The sequence below is a fragment of the Protomyctophum parallelum genome, assembly GCF_964188405.1.
Source record: "Protomyctophum parallelum genome assembly, chromosome: 19".
In the NCBI taxonomy this organism is placed as follows: domain Eukaryota; kingdom Metazoa; phylum Chordata; class Actinopteri; order Myctophiformes; family Myctophidae; genus Protomyctophum; species Protomyctophum parallelum.
The window spans coordinates 29,565,318-29,589,785 of NC_139717.1; the positions used below are offsets into that span (position 1 = coordinate 29,565,318).

General features: G+C 41.6%; 2 protein-coding genes across 3 annotated transcripts in view; one reads left to right on the forward strand and one right to left on the reverse strand.

Moving 5' to 3' along the window:
• Positions 1-246: 246 nt before the first annotated feature.
• On the reverse strand, positions 247-15,755 carry slc30a2 (solute carrier family 30 member 2; the record flags this gene model as incomplete). The annotated part of the gene is made up of 8 exons (XM_083790891.1): positions 247-392; positions 2,753-2,887; positions 3,585-3,690; positions 5,698-5,917; positions 6,965-7,118; positions 7,773-7,919; positions 8,697-8,908; positions 15,673-15,755. 8 exons carry the CDS (start codon positions 15,753-15,755, stop codon positions 247-249), a joined length of 1,203 nt encoding a protein of 400 aa, XP_083647017.1.
• A 1,909-nt stretch (positions 15,756-17,664) lies between these two features.
• The window catches only part of LOC310876369 (uridine-cytidine kinase-like 1), a 45,287-nt gene continuing 38,483 nt past the window's right edge, over positions 17,665-24,468 (forward strand). For both annotated transcript variants that reach the window (XM_083789897.1, XM_083789896.1), the window contains exons 1-3: positions 17,665-17,798; positions 19,638-19,852; positions 23,829-23,935. In XM_083789897.1, the coding sequence (XP_083646023.1) occupies positions 17,695-17,798; positions 19,638-19,852; positions 23,829-23,935 (426 nt within the window). In that variant the 5' untranslated portion in view covers positions 17,665-17,694. The remainder of the gene's footprint in view (positions 17,799-19,637; positions 19,853-23,828; positions 23,936-24,468) is intronic.

Below are 24,468 nucleotides of genomic sequence, written 5' to 3' on the forward strand. Positions count from 1 at the left end.
ACCGTCCGGATTACCATCCCACACTAAAAACGGAAATTGGATAATTAAAGCACCATACCATACTGCGATGTGTCCTTGTTTCCTGGTTGAATAAAGCAAATACAGATGGTGTTGGCACAATGTTGCTTTGGGGAGAACTCCTCTCTAAGGCCAGTCTAGTTCTCTGACAATGTGAATGAGCTGGGGCCAGTCTAGTCAGTGGCATAGAGTGATGTGCAGCAGCAGCGTCTGGGTGGGCATCCTCCATCAGTCCGTGGGGTCCTGGCAATGGGTGCAGTGGGCCATGTCCTCAGCATATGGTTCCAACTGGATGGTGGTGCTGTGGAAACCAAACTTGGTCTGAAGCAATTCCGTGGCTTCCTTCAGCACAGCGTTTGGGTCAGCGTTCTCGTCTGACAAAGAATAAGTAAAAAAGACCATTCAAAACCAGTGATGAGTTATCAGTAAAAAAACATTTGGGGGACCCGGGTTTGGATAAGATCAGGGCAGGCTGGGAGGCCGAATTGGAGATCGCATTTTCAGATGAGTGGTGGGAGCAGGCAACGAAGAGGGTTAATTCTTCCTCTTCCTGTGCTAGGCTTAGCCTCATTCAGTTTAAAGTTCTCCACAGAACTCATTACAGTAAAGCAAGGTTATCTAAAATATATCCGGGCATGACGGATAGTTGCGATAGATGTTCACAATCACCAGGGAATCTGTCCCACATGTTCTGGTCTTGCCCCAAATTGATACCATTCTGGAAATCTTTCTTTGACATAATTTCTGAAGTGCTGGAGACAACCATTTTGCCTTGCCCCCAAATTGCAATTTTTGGAATCCCGGAGGAGGATGTAGTTTTACCCAGAAAGCAACTTAATGTTATTGCCTTCGCCTCATTAATCGCCCGCAGGAGGATACTTTTACAGTGGAAGGCTGAGTCCCCTCCCTCGGCTAAATCATGGTTGATTGATCTTATGTCCTTTCTGAAACTTGAAAAGATCAAATTCACAATTCGAGGGTCCTCTGACAAATTTTACAACCATTGGCAAACTTTAATATCGTATGTAAGCAGTTTAGAATCACTTTCACCTGACTGAAGACACATGGTGTTGGTGTGCGGATCTCTACCTGGTGCAATATATATAGCATAATATGTCGGAAATCATTACACATGAGAGTCGAGAAATGAGCCAATTAAGCGCTTTATCTCTTTATATGTATATATATAGTTTTTATTTATTTTTTTATTATTATTATTATTATTTTTATATATATATATATATAATTATTTTTATTTAATATTACTTTGTTTTATTTTTATTTACCTGTTTGTATTATTGTTAATCTTACCCCCCATTGAAGTTGTTTATTAACCATAACCATGTGATCCCTTTCTTCTTCTTTTTTTTTAAAGTAAATTAAAAAAAACATTAGTTAACACAGTTAAAAAAAACATTTGGGGGGCATCCCCCCAAATGTTTTTTTTTTTCTTCTTTTTTTTTTTTTTAGGCCTGCCGTGTGGTTGAAATTACTCTCCCCTTTTTTTGTGGTTCAACAAAAATGGCAGTTTGCAGACTTGATGTCAACAATGAAAGGTTTGTTTGTCTGACAGAATTGCACACAGGATAATTTCCTTCCCCAAACAATGGAATGTAACCTGCACTCCTCTTTGGCATGAGTTTTTCAATCACATAAACACTGAACACGACACACAAGCGCGTGCTGATGGACAGGTAAGAAGTCACTCTTCAAACCACGACTCTTCGTTTTTTTTACATTTTCTCCCACAACTCCCTTCCCAGTCCTCCCCACCCACCCACCATCTTTCCCACGAGGCCAGACATACAAACAACATACAAACACAGGTATAAAAAAAAACAATAATTTGAGTACAAAGCAATACATACAACATACAGTATATACAGGTATAAAACCAATAGGTAGATAAGATATTAAGACACAAAGAAAGGGATCACATGGTTATGGTTAATAAACAACTTCAATGGGGGGTAAGATTAACAATAATACAAACAGGTAAATAAAAATAAAACAAAGTAATATTAAATAAAAATAATTATATATATATATATATATATATAAATAATAATAATAATAATAAAAAAATAAAAAAAAAATAAAAACTATATATATACATATAAAGAGATAAAGCGCTTAATTGGCTCATTTCTCGACTCTCATGTGTAATGATTTCCGACATATTATGCTATATATATTGCACCAGGTAGAGATCCGCACACCAACACCATGTGAAAGTGTCAGGTGAAAGTGATTCTAAACTGCTTACATACGATATTAAAGTTTGCCAATGGTTGTAAAATTTGTCAGAGGACCCTCGAATTGTGAATTTGATCTTTTCAAGTTTCAGAAAGGACATAAGATCAATCAACCATGATTTAGCCGAGGGAGGGGACTCAGCCTTCCACTGTAAAAGTATCCTCCTGCGGGCGATTAATGAGGCGAAGGCAATAACATTAAGTTGCTTTCTGGGTAAAACTACATCCTCCTCCGGGATTCCAAAAATTGCAATTTGGGGGCAAGGCAAAATGGTTGTCTCCAGCACTTCAGAAATTATGTCAAAGAAAGATTTCCAGAATGGTATCAATTTGGGGCAAGACCAGAACATGTGGGACAGATTCCCTGGTGATTGTGAACATCTATCGCAACTATCCGTCATGCCCGGATATATTTTAGATAACCTTATACTCAGTATACGCATTTCTTCCACCACTGTGGGTGTAAAACAGGTCCTTACCTATAGCCAGGTGAACAGAGATGACAGGCTGACCTACGGTCAGGTTCCAGAGGTGCAGACAGTGCATGGCTTTCACAGCTTTCAGGGTCAGAAGCACCTCCTTCACAGAGTTGAACTCAATCCCCTTTGGAGCTCCTGGACATCGAAGAGGAGAAAGAAAGTTCATCATATTTCCACATGATGTCAATAGCTGTTAGGTGTCTGATTGAAATGGGTATCAAGCTGTTGTTTCATGAGCAGTGAATTGTAATCTTGAACATCAATACAAATTGAGTGTATAGGCTTAATTAAATTGTTAAAACCACAATCTTTTCACACTACTTTGACCACACCCAGGCAAGGAGCTCTACCACAGCTATACCATCAGAATGTTGAACATGGCCTAAAAACCGCCACACTGGAAGACTTTCTTTTGACAGACAGTTTTCCCCCCATTATGATGTGACTTGCTGTCCTACAGTAGTGGTATTACCTTATTCGGACTAGCACATATACAGTACCGGTATAGCTACTGTATATTGTTCCAGTGTTGCTCCTCTTGTACTTCACCTGGTGCTATTGCTATCTTTGGTTGACCTGCACCTTATGTCTAACCTCATGTACATGCATGCTATGTTTTGCACCTTATGTCTAACCTCATGCACATATCTGATACTTCTTATGCTATATGTATAAATGTACACATAAAGCATAAAAAGTACAAACTGAATAGATTAAACAAATTCCCATTGTTGATGATGACCAAGAATGGAGAATGCAAAGCGATATGTTATGTACGATGATAAGAGTGCCCCTCACTTCACACAGGTGTGATTTTTACTTAATATTTTACCTTCCATAAGTATCCTGAAGACATCTCTGAGAATGGTGACAGTGGTGCAGAGGACAAAGACGGAGAAGAGGAAGGTGCAGATGGGATCTGCTACTTTATATTCAGGCTGTGAGAGAGAGAGAGAGAGAGAGAGAGAGAGAGAGAGAGAGAGAGAGAGAGAGAGTGAGTATTGAAGGGAGATTTGGAGAGATTATGGAGGAAGAGGAATGCCGTAAGGCTGTGGTTCTCAAACTTTTTCATGTCAAGGACCCATAAATCGACATTTATTAGTATGCGGACCCCCATTTGAAAAGATATGCCAGGGACCCTCATAAGAGAAGATTTTTATGACGGTTCTAGCAGTGATTCTCAACCATTTTAATTTCAAGGACCTCCAGTTTGACATGAGACCCTCTGGGACCCAAATCTATATCATAAAATCAATGTTAATTTAACTCTGAGAGTGTGCAAATGGAACCAAACGGGTCCGTTTGGTACCAATTGTACACACTCTGAGTTACAGACCCATAAGGGTCCATTTGGTTCCTAACTATCATTTAGGTGGGAAACCCCCTGGAACTCCGTCAAGGACCCCTGGGGGTCCCCGGACCCCACTTTGGGAACCACCGCCATGAAATGGTGGGTGAAGGAGTGACAAAGTGTCAGCTGGTGTGCTGCATGGAGTGTCATGTCAAGGCCTGAGATGCTCAGAGCTGTGTCTAAGATGTTTCTGCAGCCAAGCAGAAACTTCTTGCACTGCAAGCGCAGGAAATTAAGTCCTAATTCCTCTGCATGGCTGCACTGCATTCAACGTCAACCAAGATAAACCAAAGCAGCCTTCGTGTAGAACTTATTGGAGAGGCTTTTTTGTCTGTTTTAAAGGATTTATTTAATTTTCATTAGAAATCTAGAAATCTTCATTAGAAATCTAATCTTGATTTAGCGAGCAAGATATTTTATGCCCCTTCATGCACTTTTTTTCAAAAGTTTAAAAGAATGATGATTTTGTTGATGTTCAAGATGATATGCAAAAAAACAAGGTTTCAGTTCTGCTGCCTCCTTTTGTGACTATGTCTCTGACAAACAACCCCATGGAATAGAGAACCAAGTACCTTTCAGCACATTTCAAATAAATAATATTTTGCCAAAGCTTAATTTGATTGGCTCTGCAGCAGATGTGAACCAGAAACACATATGACACCTTCATGTTACAAAGTACGTAGCAGTGCTACTGTAGAAAAGAGTCATGCTAGTGAGCAGAAACAACCCTCCCCCTGGCCTATTCCATGTGGACCCACCCACCTCAAGTGCTGTCACTCCCTCTCAATCACTAATCACACCTGCTCTCACTCACTCCTCAATCAGTGGCCAGCCATATATACTGCCTGAGTGCCTTTCCATGCTTTTTGTCAGCAGCAGCAGCAGCAGCAGCAGCAGCAACAACAACAACAACAACAACAACAACAACAACAACTCCACCACCTGAGAGCCCTCTGTCCTCAGGCCTTTGTGTTGCCCTTTGTTATGCGTCATTGAAGTGAGTTCAGTTTGTTGATGTTCATTTGTATATTGCATTTTATTGTTTAGTGTTATAAAAGTAATCCTAATCTGTTTTCCTGAACTCTAGCGAGTGTGTGTAATGCGCAGTGCATATAGTCACTTTAGTATTAGTAGTTAATATAGTAATTTATAGTAATTTATATTGAATGTTTGTACTTCCCACGTTTGTGTATTCCTAATATGTAGTGGTAGGCCTACCCATCCCCCCCTTTGAGTCTAGTTACGTCTTAGGTACCTAATTGTCTGTCTATTTATGCACTGTTGAATTGTATAATAATTATGTTTCTCTTGTGTTTTAGTAAAAACCATAACTGTGAAGCCTCACCACCTCCTTGCTCAACCCTATATACTTGTCTGTGCAACGGAAAATAAAGGCTTAAACGGAAACCTCCTTGTCTATACATTCTTGCCGATGTACCATGGTGATGTAATAGCCCATGAGCCAGTCTCAACCTAAACCTACCCTACAGCTACATAAAAAAATAATAATATTGATCCATTGCCATTAACCTTGTGTGTGCACAAATGTCATACTGTATGTCCAGTGTGCGTGCTGAAGCAAGAAGCAACTGACCCGGAAAAAGATGATGGTTGCAGCCACCATGACGCCTACACTCTGGAGCAGGTCTCCCACCACATGGATGAACGCTGCACGCACGCTGGTGTTACCGGTGCCACCGAGGAGTGCGTGGGAGTGGCCGTGGCCGTGAGCCACTTGGCCGTTCTCGTTGATCTGGTGGTAGCCCTCTCCGTGTCCATGAAACGTGGTGGAGTGGTGGAGGATATAGGCCATACTAGGTAGAAGAGGAAAGGTACGGCAGAGATTGTAGACACATGCACCCTAGCAGATCTATTTTGGGCATGTCATAACAGGTGAACAATATGTGAAAAATGCATTTGGCCAAATTGGGCAGAAATTCAGCTGATCTATGAGCTTACAACAGGATGCATGCGCTTATATATAGCTATTTATTTTAGGCGAAGTGATTGGCTGTTGCTGTATATGAAATGCATAACTTCCCCAAACAAACATGTCACATACAACCTTACATGGTCCAAGCCCTTGTGTCTGAATCTCATGCATGTGTTAATTAACAAACTAAATGCAAGACCTGGGTCACTTGTTTTTCTTTTCTAATATATTTTTTATCCCACGATTTTGTAACCCATTTTTCACCCCTGTGTCAATCATCTAATGTGATCCTGGGCTCTATACACCCTCCGCCAACCTGGGGAGAGCAACGGACTTAACTCATGCTTCCTTCATGCTTGAGTGTCCAAGTTGCTCCTTTACACCTGACGGGGGAGTTTCCCTGGTTGGACGTAGCGCGTGGAAGGAACACATTATTCCAACCAGTTCCTTTCCCCTCCATCAGGCGCCCCGGCTGGCAGGAGGCAGTTTAGAGACCAGGATTACTGCATGTTTTTGTGAGGGTACCTACGCTAGGGGACACGGGGAGAACATGCAAACTCCACACAGAAAGGCCCTTTCGCCAACCCCGCCTTCGGGTATGGGCACTGATGACGCGGAGGAGGAAACACGCCGCCAGCACCCACAGCGCCCCAAGCGGGAATCGAACCCAGGACCTTCTAGCTGTGAGGCGACAGCACTAGCAACTGTGCCACCGTGCCCCTTGACCTGGGTCACTTGTGTAGAAGATCACACAGTGGCAATCATAGAACAGGTACAGGTTTAAAAACAACTGTACCTGTTCTGCAAGTACTGTACTGTACTGTACTCTTTCCTGTCTCTCACCACCAAGCTGTTTAATAAAGCTTAAATGCATCACAAACTCAATCCAAGACATGCCCCAGACCTGACCCTAACAACAGCAACATACACAATGTTGACGAGGAGGGCAAAGCCTGAGGTGATCAGCATCACGCTGCCCTCGATCTCGTAGTCGTTGCGCACAATCCTCTCAATAGCCAGGTAGACCAGAGCCCCCGTAACGATCCATATGGAAATGACAGACAAGAGCGCTCCAAGGATCTCTGTCCAATAGAATAGGATATGAAAAGAAATCAAAAGAAAAAGTCAGAATCATTTAATGATTGATTATTGGACACATTTGTCTGACATTTTAGCAGAGATATCATGACACTTTCACAGTAGCATATATTTTTTAGGCTATGCATGGAGTGACCGGTTTTACTTGGACAATAATAGTACTATAGACGAATAACAGTATAAGTCCAAATTTTATTCTGAACCCTCTACGAAAAGGCCTCGTTGTCCTGACCCCTTATCCATCATTTATACATTATGGATAATTAGTGTGGACTTAAACTGTTATTTGTCTATAGTATAACCTTGCGATTAAATAGCCAGTCACACAGCTTACTTGAAGTAATTAGAAATGTTGGCTGTGGCACTGAATACTTTATTTTATGGTGCACATTTTACCACCTTTGACTGTATTCTTGATCAAATATGATATTGTAAGTGGCTTTTTTTTTTTCTTCTTCTGCTTCATGACACTTATTCCTCCATCAGTGACAGGTGTTACTACTACGACTACACACGTTATGCTTGAATTTGAAGGTCATTTTATTTATGACTTCATATGATCTTTGCCTAAATGGTTCCAGTTAAAATGTATTCATTAATCTGTATTTTCATCCATTCACACATCCATCAGTCTTGACCTGATCTGTGCCAGCCAAAGTTCATGGTTTTGGTGGGAGGTCTGGAGGAGATCCACAAGGAGAAGAGGCTGACCATCATGCTGCCAAAGTCTGTAAGCAGGTGAGCTGCATCTGTCATGATGGCCAGACTGTGAGCCAGGTACCCTCCTGAAGTGACAAGAAAGAAGAGAGTGTGTGTGTGTGTGTGTGTGTGTGTGTGTGTGTGTGTGTGTGTGTGTGCCCGTGTGCCCGCCCGCCATGTTGAATCCTGCACTTGGCTGTCTTATATACTGTAGCAGCAGGAGAAATCAGGCAAGTAAGCACAGATGTTCTTTTCCAGCAACACCGTGCTTCAGGCTCATTTTCAGTTACAGGATGTTTACACACATCCACAGTTGGTAAGGCCAGAACAACACCAACCTTCCACTGTTGGCTATACTACCGAGTTGTTGTAGAGGGAGATATTACTGTTTGTACAGTAACATTTTGAAAGTGGGGGCATTGTTTTTCATAGGTCACAAAGGTTGTTATACCTCAATGTGTGCCCTTTCATGAATACTACCATTGTTGACTAAACCTTTATGACTTTAAAGTAACTAAGTACATTTACTCAAGTACTGTAGCTATTTGAGTACAATGTTGAGGTATTTTTACTTTACTGGAGTATTTCCAATTGCTATAATTTTACTACACTTCACTTTTCTGGCTTTTATTGGAGTGTTTGTAGAGTGACAGAGACAGGGAGTGACACTCGCTGTCAGGCTGCATTAGAGCCTATATGTGGAATGCACCTCAACCACTAGGACATCGGAACCCCCAGTACAAACGTATCTAAATGGACGCTCAGGGGTCCATTTGGTTCCTTTTGTACACTCTCTGCGTTAAATGAACACTATGGGGTTTCCAGTGTACTCCTTTACAGCTATAGCCCATCCTGAAGCTCACCTATGACCTCTCCGATCATGAAGACGAGACATACGGCAGAGGCGATGCATAGTTTCTTCTTGGCCAGCAGCTTGCCAGCACTCTCCTCCTGTGCAGAGACCTTGTTACCATGGCAATGGGCCCTGACGGGCCGCTTCAGCTCGATGGCCCCCGACACACCTCCATTCTCAAAGGGGAAGCTGGGATACTGCTCTTTAGATTCTGACACAGAACTATAGGACATACAAAGAAAATGAGCAGGTGTGAAAGGTATATGCACATTCCGTATGCACAACTCTAAAGCATTCCATATGCAGGGAATGTACATTGTTTCAAATGTATAATGGAAACTAAATTAAAGGACATCTGCAAACTATAGATTGAATCAACCTTGCTTACTGTGTATAGTTGTATTTGTTGTGAATAGATTCCCACTTCATAATCATTATAGACACAACTAAACCGAATACTATGCAGAGTTGTTAAATTAATATTTCACACAAAAAAAAACAATTGAGTAATTCTGCACATAATCTAACACAACTATGCAGGCCGCATTTTGCACTGACTCATTTTATTTGTCTTGGGACTTAAACCCTATACATATTGTTAACCAGGGGCCCCCAACCCCACGGGTCTGTATTCTCCTTTTTTCCCTCAACACTAAAAATAGCCAATCTTCAAGCCCATGCACAATGCGTTGCAACATGACATGTGGGCTTGTAGATGTGATAATTATTTTTACAAATATTTGCCTATTATGCCATTTGGGGGCGGCCATAACGGAATGGGTGAGAGCACGCCTGGAAAGCAGAAGGTCTTATACGTAGGTTTGAGCCCCAGCAATGTGTCAAACCGCTAACCTGAGAATATGCTGAATTATAATAAATGTGTTATAGCCAGATAGGGTTAGAGTTAGGGTTAGAGCATGCGTTTTAATGAAGATGAATAATTAACCAGAATAGACAAAATGTGTAATTAATTTACACAAAATGTATACTCTTCCAATGCCATTCTCCTTTACATGTTCAGGAAACTTTACCACAGAAACGGCAAAACAGTAAATTCATATGAATAAATATTGTACAAATGCTGATGTTGCAGTGGATGCTTCTGTAACCCTTTCCCTTCATGGTCAATAGCCTATTATGTCAGTGTTTCACCTGTACTACTGTAGCTCTCTCTCTCTCTCTCTCTCATGCCATACACATCAGATTAGAATTCAATCAATGCACAAACGCTGACTTGTCCATTTTCATCACGCACATGTACAGAGGGGTACACACACACACACACACACACACACACACACACACACACACACACACACACACACACACACACACACACACACGGCTCATGGACTCTGTCTGCATGAGAGGAAGAGTGGCAATGATGTGTCTAATGAGGTGGAAAAAAAACTAATTTGGGCTCACAGGAGATAATGCACATGTGTGCACACGCACGCACGCACGCACGCACACACACACACACACACACACACACACACACACACACACACACACACACACACACACACACACACACACACACACAAAGGATATTGGGACTACCCGCATGCAAGGGATGTTGAAAAGAATCAGCGAAGTGGAACAACTGATTCTGTTCAATCACACCACTGGGACATGAGAGCAAACACACACACACACACACACACACACACACACACACACACACACACACACGCTGCACACACAAACACATTCAATGTTAATTTAGTAGCACCGCATTAATTGGGTCTGCTTGGATCTGGGTTAAACATAGTAGTAGTTAAACATAGTAGACTTACTAGACTATACTGATGCTAAAGACATGGTCTAGACATGGTCTATATCGTTTAATATCGCAAACGAATCGACACCCCAAATAGTTGATTATGCACGGGCCACGGGGCAGTCTCGTGACGTCACTGACGAGCAACGTATAGAAGTGAATGGGGAGGAAATAAAGTAGGCCTACATACACGGATTGTCGGAAAATAGTGTCATATGCACGCATTTGCACAATCCGTGCCATTGGACAAGACATTGAACCCCTACCATGAAATGTTCTATGAGCAGGGCCTGGCTGTAAACAAGTTCTTGAGCTTAGTCCAGTTACCCTGGGTAAACATAGTAGGCTACCTTTCCTTTTCCGTGGTATTTCGCCGTCACGGAACTCATATGGAGTTCCGTGTCACGCGTCATGGCTATAAAAAGGGACACGGACAGTAGCAAGCAACTCTGACAATAGTAGCCTACAGTATACTGCAGACAGCTATTTGGATAGATGCAACAACGCAAAGCCAAGTAGCAGGTGCCTATTAGATGGGGGTAGCACCCGCAGTTTCATTAAAGAGGATATTTCCAGAGCACTTAACCTGCCAGTTATATAAAAGAAACGTTGAATATGTATGTTTGGTTCCAAAACACCCCAGAGAATTACTGCAGGAAAGTGAAGGCTCGTTTGAGAAATATTAAGAACAATCAAAGCATTGATGTCCATTTATTGGAAACACCCAAGTTGAGCTCTTCTATATGATTAAAGCGCCAAACGGAAAGATAAGGAGGGACTTGGAAGCAAAAGGAATGCCCATAGCAGATGTACTCATCATAGGGATGGATGCAGTGGAATTAGCTAGGATAGTCCTAATTGGCGGAGACCAATATTGGAAAATGGTCACAGGAAAAATGGAGAGACTGAATGAAGGACTAGTTGCACTGGAACTTGTATTTGGATGGCTGCATGGTGCAAGGAGAAGTCACCACGCTAAATATCATAACTGAAGTTGTGGACATTGAAGTGATGCGTCGGAGAACAGGCACTGTCAGATCAGTTACGCAACTTTTGGGAAATCGAATCCCTTGGAATCCACATGAAAGAAATGCATTCTGAGAAGGAAGACATGGCAGTGTATCCGATTCCCAAGCCGTGCATATCCACGGATCAAATCAGCCTAGAAACATCCATTATGGACATATAAGGGACACAGACAGACGGGTATAACATGCTCCGACAACAGCTAGGTCTACTGTGCAATGTTCCCACCATGGTTCAGTAAGATGGTTGGGCACAGCCTAGGGCACCGGTATTAAAAAATCACACCGTGTGAAGTGAGGGGCGCTAATATATAAGTCTAACTCATGTTGATTGGGTGATGTAATGGTGCCAACACAAACATTACATTCTCTTTATTGTTAGTGGCATTTGACGTACATTTTCCCTTCATTGTCAATGGCGTTTTTAAAACAAACATTGAACTAAAAACAAACATTAAACCTGTAGAGCGCCCCTCAAAAAAGAAAGAAAACACAATGCCGGAATATTTTAAAAGCCTACATCCTTAGGTGGTTTCTGATTAATTGGGCCCTATAGGCATGGACTTACTCCCCACTACCTTCCACAATATCCATGCACCCTCCCGCTCAGGTGCACTGACTTGCACGTTTGAGCCAACAGCACATTGACAAGAAATGCAAAGTTCGGTAAACGTAAACCTATACATGCATGTGTTCTTGTTCGAAGCCAAAAAACAGGCCTTCCCTCGCTTGATTCTCTCCTCAAATCCATTCCATCTAAAAACATAATAATGCGAAATGTGTTATAACTTAAGCCAGGCAGACCATGGACTATTTCGGTTAAATTGGAAAAATTGGCAGAGAATTTATAGTCCATTTAGCACTGTTGAGTCAGTTACAAGCCCATCATTGTCTATATATAACTTGTTCTATCTCCGGGTGTAGCAGGTTACTGGACCAATGTAACAGTCTGCTGCTGGCGCGGCTGGCGCCCTTATTTAGCCATAGCATTCCGGGGGAAGATAATGCGGTGCCTCACCGTGTTATGTTATTCAAAATGTCAGAAAGACATGATCTCCCAAAGTTTTTTTCATGGCAAATTAAACAGCTTAAAATGTTATTGCATTGTTTCCGTCTCATGCACCACGCAGAAACGGTATTTTCTTTCTGCTCTATAGCCGAGTATAAGCGTGCATTTAAAATGTGCTACAAAAAATAAATTAAAAGACAAGGAAAGGAAAGGGGGAAAAAGATGTCCAATTATAGTCACACCAATAATGGTGAAAGAAGTAGGCTACCATGGACAGCGGCCGCGATCAGCCTTGCACCTCAGCACCATGGAGAGCGGCAGAGAACGCAACACAATACCTGTTCTAGTTCTGCCTCGACAAGATAAACCGATAAACACATTAAAACAAAAATGTCTAAAATGGCCTAAAGAAATAGGTAGACTGGACCATATAGCCTATGCCATAGCGCTGTGGCTATCTCATGAAGGCCTATAGTTTTGAACGAAAACTATATTCAAAAATGAAGATGCCGCATTGTACCCTATATTGTATTTTCAATTCAAAGTCTCGAACCACGCATGAAGTTGTAAATTATAATTATAATGACAGCAGCAATGCATATATAAATATTTAGTCACTGATGTGTGAAATGACAATGAACTGCAGAGCATTTATGCAGAGCTGCCTGAGCTGCTTTGTTAATTGAATTGATATCTGATGCATTTGTGAATATAGCCTATACATAGGCCTAAACATAGAAGCATTTCAGTCTAAAATATCGCCTTGCATTTGATCATGCACCTTAAGCAAATTATATTCTTCACCGCGTTGTGTTGTGTATACAGCTAATCGAGATTTCATGGGCGTTTAACCTATTATGTAACATTAAATGTAGGACTGCATTCTCCTATAATATCCTATACGAAAAGTGCTGCCCTGCAGTCTCTTTGTTCCAAGTATAGCCTATAGTAGCCAACGGCTTCTAAATGAACAAAAAGGCATGATACAGGGCATGCAGGCTATACACATTTGATTGAGTGCCGTTTAAGTGACTCGCACGTCTGCCTGCTGCAGATACGAACACGGTGTGCGTTCTGGCGTGGGGCGCGTTTCATTTAGAGGTGAGAGGTGACAGACACTGATCTAATCAGGAAAGGCGCCTGTTTCTTTTCCATTTTTTTTTATCGAGATGGGCGTGGGAGCCGGGAGGATAATAGGCTATATCAAAAGGAATGGAACAAACTGGATCAAATTGTGACGACATCAGAATTTGGGATAGATTGATTTGGCGACCACGGACCACTGCAATTGATCATATTTTGCTTCCCATATGATGAATTCCTGTTCTGTACTTTAGCTACATAGAAATGTCTATTTGTATGTCTCTAAATGTTTGTATGTCTTTAAATGTTTTGATGAATTGAACAATGTGAACCCTGTTGTAAACAAGTGTAATGCTTAATTGGGTCGTCCACTCACAGTTGACAGTCTTTGTATTGAGTTTGTTAAAATGTACTGTAAATTCTACAAACTGTTAATAAATATTTCAATCAATCAATCAATCATATATAGGGCGCGCGCACGCAGAGAGAGGGGGGGGGCGTCTACCCTGTTCTCTATCACTCCATTCAAACAAGCATGCAACAAGTTTGAAATGGTTGAGGGTTATGGGGATGTCCATTATTGAATGTGTTATCTTCTTCTTCCCGACAGCTGTGAACTGTATATCATTAGTCTAATAGGGTGTACAAGGCTCCGTTTAGCTCCTATAAGAGCTGGCATAGATACAGGCAAATTGCTTGGAAAAGTGGAAACGCAAATCTTTATATATAGGACGATGAGGACTGACCGTATATTGGATTAGCTATAGCGTTTCTTTTTGGGGACGTATGGTATGGCCCTATAGCCTTATGTCTATAACTCCACATGGGGAAGCCATTTTTTCCACAAATATAGCTTTTGTGGTTTGAACCAAAATGTATGGATTATGTAGGTATAGGTTAATGAACCGCGTCGGAGGACATGCACCTAGGCCTATACTCATTCTGTTCTAATGAGTTGTAGGCCTATTCCATACAAAAATCAATCATTTGTTCTCTTTTTGGTGTAACAGTGTTGTTGACTATAGCTAATCTATTTGATTTGCTGCGATAGCCCTTAAGAAAAACAGTTTTCACCATCATGCACAGCCGCGCGATGTCCATTTATTTAATCAATTTGCTATGATTTGCCTTTTTATAACAATATGGTATTTCTTGGCTGACATAGTCTTAACAGAAGAAAACATTGTATGCATTTAAGTATTTATGTTCTTTAGAAATAATCAAGGCAAGTATATATGATATATAGCGCATGGGTCGTTAAACAACAGTTACTTTTAAATGATTCTAAATGCAGAAAGAATTCCGATGAGACACAATTTATCACCCGGTATAGCTATTTTTATAGGCTATTTTATATATAGACCCTATATTAGCCAAGGCCAGAGATATATTTTATTTTATTTTATTTTTGAAGAGTTGATCAGCTTGCATGGGAGAGATGTGGCCTTGCTAATGACAGATGATGTGTTTTTACCACTGCTCAATGAACTACCCTCGGGGCCATTTGTCAGCGGCTGTCCAGAAACAAGCCAAGCATGGAAATTAATTTGTTCATTCACATAAAACACCCAGTATCCAGCTTAAGGCTTCTAATTTAGAATGGCAACATGCGTATGCGGCATGAAAGAATATGTAACGCAGGTTACAACACTGTACATTGTTGTACAGTATATGTTATTATACTTATCAGCCTAAATGTTGTTTTCTTAAAGAGGACATATATCTACAGCAACGATAGTTATTTGTAACAACATATAGGGAACATTTTTATTCGGGGCTCGCATATTGCACAAAAACATGGCACGCAAGGGTTGATGATTGACAATAACCAGCTATATTCGCTCCACAACTCTCCCATAAAATATTGTTTATTGGCTACACTTCTTCAATTCGCCTTTTATTTATTTATTAAATCAACATTAAGGGTATAGGCGTATAGCCTATATGCGTTTATGCCAAAACCTTGTCTTTTTATCGTATAGCCCATGCCATGCTGCCATGCATGTTTCATGCAACATTCAATCTATTCAATTAGCGTAGCCTACCTCTCAAACACGTTCATCATGCGGACAAAGTTTCCCCCTACCTGTTCATTTTTAGTGAATACATTTTAGAATTCTTCTCGTGTATGAGGTGAGATTTCTCAGAATTCGCTGGGTTATTATCCATTTCTTTCTGTGAACAGCCTGCGTCCATAGCCTATATGTGTTGGAAATAAATGCTGTGAATTTATTTCGATGTCGCAGGAGTTTCGGTGATAATCGATATAGGTCCGAACCTTTGTCTTTAAAGAACACCGAAAAATGTCATCCAACAGCACATGGTGACAGTGTTCTCGAAACGAACAAATTCCTTCGTTGCAGTAGTGAGCAGGATCAAGAGAAACCCAAGGCTTAAACCATGCACTGAGAACTTGTAAACGAGTGGGGCGGGCTGCAGCTGCATGTCACTGCTCACTAGCGTGATGAGACAGAGGGCTTTGAAATCAGTGGCTCAGGCTCAGTCAATTAATTAATGTATTTAGCCTTGGCCCATTTCAAAATATTTTGTAGCCTACCATGGGGACCTGTAAACAATTAAGATTTGTGTTGTTAAAATGTTAAAAAAATATATCAAACATTTCCCCCAAAATGTCAGGATGTTTGAAATCTATATCCAGGTCAAAATCTAAATCTAAATTCAGGGTGCGTTGGTTCGGATAGGCACACTGAGCGCACTGCCAATGCCAACTAATTGGCGAGTGCTCCCGGTGCGCATTTCCGAATTACGCACCCCTAAACTCATATAGCTCACAAGCTTAATTGTCTCCACCAGGCCGAAGTCATGTAACCTGACTCTGCCAGATGGGGGCGGTATTGGGTAACCATGTTCCCCTGAAACAAAGTGTAGCAAGCTTCTTGGATCTGGTTAGAAGTCATGGGGAGAGAGTATGTTTTGCACTCCGTCCGTCCGTTTGTGTGTGTGTGTGTGTGTGTGTGTGTGTGTGTGTGTGTGTGTGTGTGTGTGTGTGTGTGTGTGTGTGTGTGTGCGTGTGTGTGCGTGTGTGTGTGTGTGTGTGTGTGATTGTGTCCGTCCGTCTATACCAGCTAATCTCCGGCACCGTTAACGAATACACTTCCTTCCTAGATGCCAACGATCCCAAATTGTCCAGAACGGCCTGTTATAGCGCCACCTGCAGGAGGCCGAGTTTTGTAAAACACATTTTTGAATATTACTCCTCCAAATCGTTACACAGTAGGCTATCTCTATAGTCATGTGCTCAACACAGATCTGTCCGATTTGGCTAACATTGGCTTTCTTTACAGGATTGGCCCATTTTGAACAAAAAGCCTCAAATCATGAATGCAGCGTGCAATTTACGTGAAATCTTTCACAAACGTTCTTACTATAGGCTGAGGATATCTCACCCATTGGCCTGTTATAGCACCACCAACAGGTGGGTTTTTGCAAAACACATTTTTGGAACAAATTGCCTCAAATCATCCAATTGCTATCAAAGGTGTGAGAAGAAATGGCACCCTTGTCACATTGGCTTATTATAGCGCCACCAGGAGGCCACAACCTCGGCTATTTTCAAATATGGGGACTGGAGTGAGAGGTTAAACAGATTTTCATGCTATATTAAGGGGCAGCGGTGGCCTAAGGGTTATAGGAGTGCCCTTTTTGCTGAAAGGTTGCCAGTTCGATTCCCCGGACGGGCAGGATCTGGGTGGAGAAGTGATTGTCATCACTCAGCCAACACCACTGAAGTGCCCTTGAGCAAGGCACTGAACCCCCAACTGCTCCCCCTGTGTGCCTTGAATTGTTAATGCATGTCAATTTATGCATTGTCAACATAAGGGGGAAAGTAGCTGGTTTTGAGGTTAGGTTTAGGCATAATCTCTGTGAAGTTACTGTTGGGGTTAAGTTTAAATGTAGGCATAGTTTTTGTGAGCTAGGTTAAGGTTAGGTTAGTTTAGTTATTATTAGTTTATGTTTATTGTTTAGGCATATAACCACGCCCACCTGGGCGAATCACCTGGGAGTGCACAAAGTGCAACGTCATCACGCAGCGTCCATGTGTTGGGTTTACGCGCCGGCGGCTTCGCTCAGTGGGACAGATGGAAACATGGCTTCTATGACAACAAGCCAAGCAGAAGACAAGCAGGAGCAGCAGACAACCAAAGAAGGCCTGGCAGAAGAAGAGGACATATCTATGTCCAGATCTGACAGGTCAGTGAACTGAGGACTTTCTGGAATAAAGCGAAAAACAAACGGGGGGCATAGAAGAAACGGCTAATATTAGCATTGCTCATGGCTAAGTTAGCCTAACCCACTCAATCATTCTTCTTAGCGTGGGTGGGTGACATGCATATGTAGCTTATTATACCAGTAGTATGTACTATGTATGTCGCTTGCTGACAAGGACTAATGTTCACTGATCTTCTTAAATTAGTGCTTTTCGTTAACCGTGTGATTATAGATTGAGTTCGATCGAGTCAGAGAACAAAAGCTGATGATGCATAGCAAGACAACAGCCAGGGGGGAATATCTCGCATAATAATAATTATTGTTCAACGGAGTTGCTGTGTCCACACAGACATACCAGTACATAACGTTCTATCAAGTTCAATATGGAAGGTGTACTGTTTGTTTACGTATATGACTAACATACATACCACGTACACTCATGCTCTCTGGCTAACCATTCTGCGTATTCGCTGATTCATAAACCAGACGTGGCGTTGAGGAAGACACGACACAGAGGGATCAGGTGTCTGTCTGTGTTATCTAACCCAGCTGTGCATTTGGAACGCTGTCACTTAATTGTTATGCATTGAACACTTGCAATAATACACTTCGCACATGATGGTTTGAGAATCAGTTTGTCACATCACATGTGATATAAGTGGGTGAAATGTTTTTTGTATAAGCTCCATCATTCAGTGTTTTCAGGTAAGGGGGGATAAATATCTCAAAGATATCTAACTTAAAATGCACAACATTTGAACTTCCAAGTGATGATAGCCTTACTCAGGCGAGTACCTGCCCCACCCTGTGCCATGCTGTGTCTGAGGCAGCTGTGTGGTTTTCCTGGGGAGGGCTGGCAAGATCCCCCTCCCTCCCCCTCAGCCACACAGACAGTAGGCTGTGGCCATCACTGTGGAGAGAGATGTAGTCAGAGAGGGTCTATTGGAGTGTACAGATTCCCCCTCCCCTCTCTCTGCAGCACAATGAGTGAGTGACAGTAGGGTTCAACTGCCTCTCTTGCACCAGCAGCACGGGGCAGGTGTGAGCTTATATGGCAATTCTGATGGTAAATTAACAAGCCCATTACCACCTTCATCTTTCAACCACTTCAACCTATTTTATCTAAAATGTTAAAATATTTCCAAAGATTTTAAAAACCTGCTGTTCGTTGTACAACAAAAAATAAAGGGCTTTAATGGTTGGTTATCTTACACATTTCACTCTTACACATGGTTTTTATATAGCCCTAGATTGTCTGTGATCATACATATATTGTCATATATTCCTGTATACACAGCCCAACACCACAACACCCCTCTCTGCTTCTGGTTGCGGCGCAACAGCTTGTGAAAAAGTGGAGATATTTGACTAAATACACGTTTTGTGCCAGAACTTTCACATGGATATGAAAGTAGAAGACAATATCTCACTCCACGTCTTTGGAATTATTTAATGGGTGAATACAAACGGAGCCTTTATCACATTTATGCCACGCATGTTGTGCCGCAAACAAAAGCAGATAGGCAGTGTGTATACAGGAATATATGACTATATGTATGATCACAGACATTCTAGGGCTAGGATTTTATACATCCTAGAAGACCTACTGTCGATTGAGTTTAGCTATGAGCTATGTTTGTTGTATTTCATGTCATCCTCTTGCTTAAGCTTAACCTGCCACTCTCCACTCATTTAAATATAAAATTCAGACTAGATAGTGAACTTTATCCACTAATGCTACTAAATAATGCAAAGCTGTACATTTGGAATAAACATGCACGATTTGACCGTATACGTTGTATCTGTGTCTGCTGTGGTCAGTGGGAGTGGAGACGATTCACTGGATGGCCTGTCAAAACAAGTTCCCATTCCCCGCTGTCCGCTGACCCCCTCGCTGTCACCACGGAAACGGACCACAAGTCAATCCAAGACAGAACCGCCGCTGCTGAGGACCAATAAGAGGACCATCTACACCGCCGGCAGACCGCCTTGGTACAATGTCACTGGGACCACTTTCAAAGAGGCCTTTGTCATTGGTGAGATTTTTTTGTAATTTAGCTGATCCAGAGACGCTTACACACTGAATATGTAAGTAGGAGGAGTTCACTCTGTCAGCAGTTTCTGAGATTAGCTGCAAACAGAGATAGATATACACAGAAAGCTGGGGATTACACACACACACACACACACACACACACACACACACACACACACACACACACACACAATATGATGTAAGTGTTTCTTGTTGGTTTGTTAGTGGAGTCTTGTGGTTTTAGGAAAGGACAGTACATACCTTGTTGTCAAAACATCAGATTACATGTTTCCAGAGTCAGACAAGATAGACTTTTCCACCCTGTCTCTTGCCAGAATGTGTCTAAGCCCTACATGATGGCATTGTTGCTATTTGCAGTTTTTGCAAGCTGCACATGCACAAATGAGTGTGCGTGTCTGTACTGTTTTTACAAGTGAAGGAGAATTGATAATGTGTGAGCTTTTATGTGTGTATCGATTAGCATCATCCAACTGTGTTTGTGTGTGCATGGATGTATTCGTGGGGGCATGCACTTGCACGCATCAGACTGCCATCATGTGCCATGAATGGGAGCCGACTGGCCGTTATCTTTAGTAGGCAATCGGTTATCGTCATTGGGTCGCACTGGTTACAATTTCACACTCTGCTGTGCTCCGCTAGATGTGGTTCTCGTAAAGGGAAAGGCCCAGGTTTGTGTTCGTGTGTGTGCACACATGCACACACAAAGGAGGGAATAGGAGAGAGTGCGTTCATGCGGTATAATCAACCTGCATCAAAGGTCAATTGAAGGCAAAGGGTGAGAGAGCGACCAGCATTTTAGGGTGGAGGGGAAGAGGAAGAGATTGAAAGACAGTGCTTTTCAAAGTGGAGGCGACATGTCATGAGCTTGTATTGATTTGCTATTTTCACAATTTCTTCTTTAAAAAAAGCATTTCACAAAAGGGCTGTAACTCACAGACACAGGCTATAGGGTCCTTGTCATGGAAAGGTTTGGGAACCCCAGCATTAAGAGACATGAGATTTAAGAGGCAGGAGATTTACAGTTAACAGCACATGAAAAGGGCGGAACAGAACAAGGGTTAGTGGACTGTTTTGCCTTGGCTCAGTGCAGAATCAGATTTAATTGCTAATAGAATTAGAAAATGCTGTTTTATCACCCATAGCCACTAGTGTCAATGGGCATGTTTCATTGTAGTGTGTGAGTGTGCCACAGTGACTATTCTCATCACTGTGGAATCAATAATGGTACAATTCAGATAGGATAAAGATTTTGAGTTTTGCCCTTTTCAATTTACAAGCCCTAACGACTATTTCCAGAGTTAAGCAGATCTGCACGATACTGACAAAACGTCAATATTGCAACATATTCACCAGAAGTTGCAACTGTGATATGATACCTTGTAATTTCTTTCCTCATGCTCAAAGTTGTTCACAAATGAACGATTTCCTCCTGAATATAACTTGATTTATGGGCTTCAGTTCTCCACAGAAATGGAAACCTTTGTTAGATTGTTCAGCTTTCATTAAAAAAATATGCACCTTGCAATTTAGATTGTCACGATTCTGATTACGTTTAATTTTTTTAAATTAATTGTGACACCCTTGCTGTCAGTGATAATATGTTGGTGTTTAGCTGTTTTCTCACTTTCCCCATGGTCGTGTCTGGGTCTTGTGTTGCCCTCAGTGGCTGAAACTGGCTGTGTGCATCAGTAGCTTTTACACTTAAAACAATACACTTATCTGAAGAAAACCTCATTCCAGCCCTTTACTAGGTGTTCAGCTCAGAAGAAGGCTATTTCTGTCTGTCTCACACACACACACACACACACACACACACACACACACACACACACACAATGGGATAGTTATCCTGTATTTCCTTTGTGTATTTTTGGCATAGGGATTTCTTGTTGTGGACTCACTTGTTGATGGTCTTGATTAGTCATAGGAAATATAAGAGCTGAACTGCACTGGATATGAACCTGTCTTACAGTATGTGTCAGTGTCAGGATATGAATCTGTCTTACTCTTACAGTATGTATATGGGAATAAACCCATTTAGACCTGAGGCCGATTCTAAGTTTCTATGTCAAGGACCCCCAGAATTATCAGTATTTATTTGGCCGCGGACTCCCATCTGAAAATATGTTGTTCCAGGGACCACCCCAGAAGCAAAGATTTGATTTAAAAACGTTCGCTCTGAAAGAATATATATTCAAAGATTTGTGGCACATTTTAATGATTTTTCAAAAATAGCAGATCTAGGTGGGCACAGTGGCACAGTCGTTAGTGCTGTCGCCTCACAGCTAGAAGGTTCTGGGTTCGATTCCTGCTGGGGACGCTGGGGGCGTGTTTCCTCCTCCGCGTCATCAGTGCCCATACCTGAGGCGGGGTTGGCGAAAGGTCCTTTCTGTGTGAAGTTTGCATGTTCTCCCCGTGTCCCCTAGGGTAGGTACCCTCACAAAAAACATGCATGAATCCTGGTCTCTAAACTACCTCCCCCTGGCCAGCCGGGGCGCCTGATGGAGGGGAAAGGAACTGGTCGGAATAACGTGTTCCTTCCACGCACTACATCCGGCCGGGGAAACTCCCTCATGTCAGGTGTAAAGAAGCAGCTTGGACTCCTCAAGCATAGAAGGAAGCATGAGGTCAGTCCGCTGCCCCTCCAGGTTGGCAGAGGAAGTGTAGCGCCCAGGATTACATTAGATAATTGACACTGGGTGAAAAAATGGGTTGCAAAATCGTGGGATAAAAATTATATATATATTAAAAAAAAGGAAAAAAATAGCAATCTACAAGCTCATAGCTTGATGCTTAAAACATCAAAAGGTGTTCCGATCCTGAATGGGTTAAAACAAATTGACCTTATTTAGAAAAATCACACCCGTGTGAAGTGAGGGGCGCTAATATATTTAAGTCTAACTCATGTTGATTAGGTGTAAACGAACAACAACAAAGGGATGTAAAACAAACGGTGCCAACACAAACATTAAACACCATTAACAATATGACATGAGTTACATTTTCCCTTCATTTTACAAAACAAACATTGAACTAAAGACAAACATTAAACCTGTGTATAGGAGGGGCTAGCGCCCCTCAAAAACATGTACAGTATGTACAGCAGGCAGGCAATGGATAAAAGTAATTGATGTTTCTGATTACTCCATTAGGCTGCCGATTATAGAATAGTTGATTATTTAAGTATTAACGTCTACTCAGGCTTTTGTGAGCACCCCAGGAAGTTTCTAAGTTGCTTAATTCAGTATTATTAAGAGACCAGTCGGCGGAAAAATTGCAGATTGATGATATAATCGAGCTAGAAACGCAATAATGTGAGAACTTTAAGCTCAAGTTATACTTTGCCGCAAAGCGGGCCACGTGTCGAAAATAGCAGATCTATTTAAGCTCACAGCTTGTAGAACTGCATTTTTGAATAGACGTTGAAATGATCCCAAACATGTTTGGAAGAGAAATATCCCTTTAATAACACTATATGGTTGCACTATATGGTTTGCGATTTAGTCAGGTTGTTTCTAGAATTCTCCATTGTTCAGATGACAGTTTCTGGCTGCATTAAAAGAAAGATATGGACAAGCAAGACAGTGAATCACAAATTTCACAATGAATGATTAAATGGTAACGGGTTCGAGTCCCGTTCCCGACGACCTTTGCTGTGTGTCACCCCCCCCCCATCTCTCTTTCCCCATTTAATTCTGATTACTGTTCATCTATCAATAAAGGCAAAAAGCAACCAAAAAAAACCTCACCTTTTGTCATAATTTGTTTTAATTACTTTTCTGTCAAAACTAAGTTTTGACAAGAGACCCTTTGAGGTTGTCAAATTGGATAAGATGATGTTGTTCATTGTCATGTGATGCTTCTTAGCGTCTGGGCTGGGGTTCGGAGCTTAATTGTGACAATGCATGTGTTGATGCCATGGCCCTCTCCTCTCTTCCTGCCTCCTCCCCATGTAGGTTTGTGTGGTGGCAGTGCCTCTGGAAAAACCACCGTAGCCAATAAGATCATAGAAGCGTTGGACGTTCCCTGGGTGGTGCTGCTGTCCATGGATTCATTCTACAAGGTAGACGACGCCATGACATATTTACAGTGCCAGTGAATGGCAAACGGCCAGAATGACATGGATTGTTAGACCGTTCAATACCAAAGCTATATGGCTGCTGCTCCTTCTGTAGCATGCAGCTGCTGCCACATTAATCTAGGAAAGCATGCAAATTACTTTTCTTTGGTAGTGTATGAGTGTATTTCCCATCAATATCGGCTGATGCTTTTACCATTTTGTACAACAGTTGTAGCCGGCTATATGCAGGATTTTCAGACATGGCTGACTTGTTTTAATCAAATAGTATAATTACTTATGGGGAGTTACAATAATATAATTTATCACGTAATAAATAAATAAAAACCTGTCAGTTTAGTGCATTCAATTCGTTCAACTAGTTGAACAAGTTGAACAACGTTCTGTAAAAATAACTCTTATTAACATTTGATTTCAAAACAGTCGTGTGCACATTTAATTAATGCAGCATGCAAGTCAGCCTTTCTCGGTTCATAATTAATCCAGATTTTATTTTAATTAAATGTTCTTGAGACAAT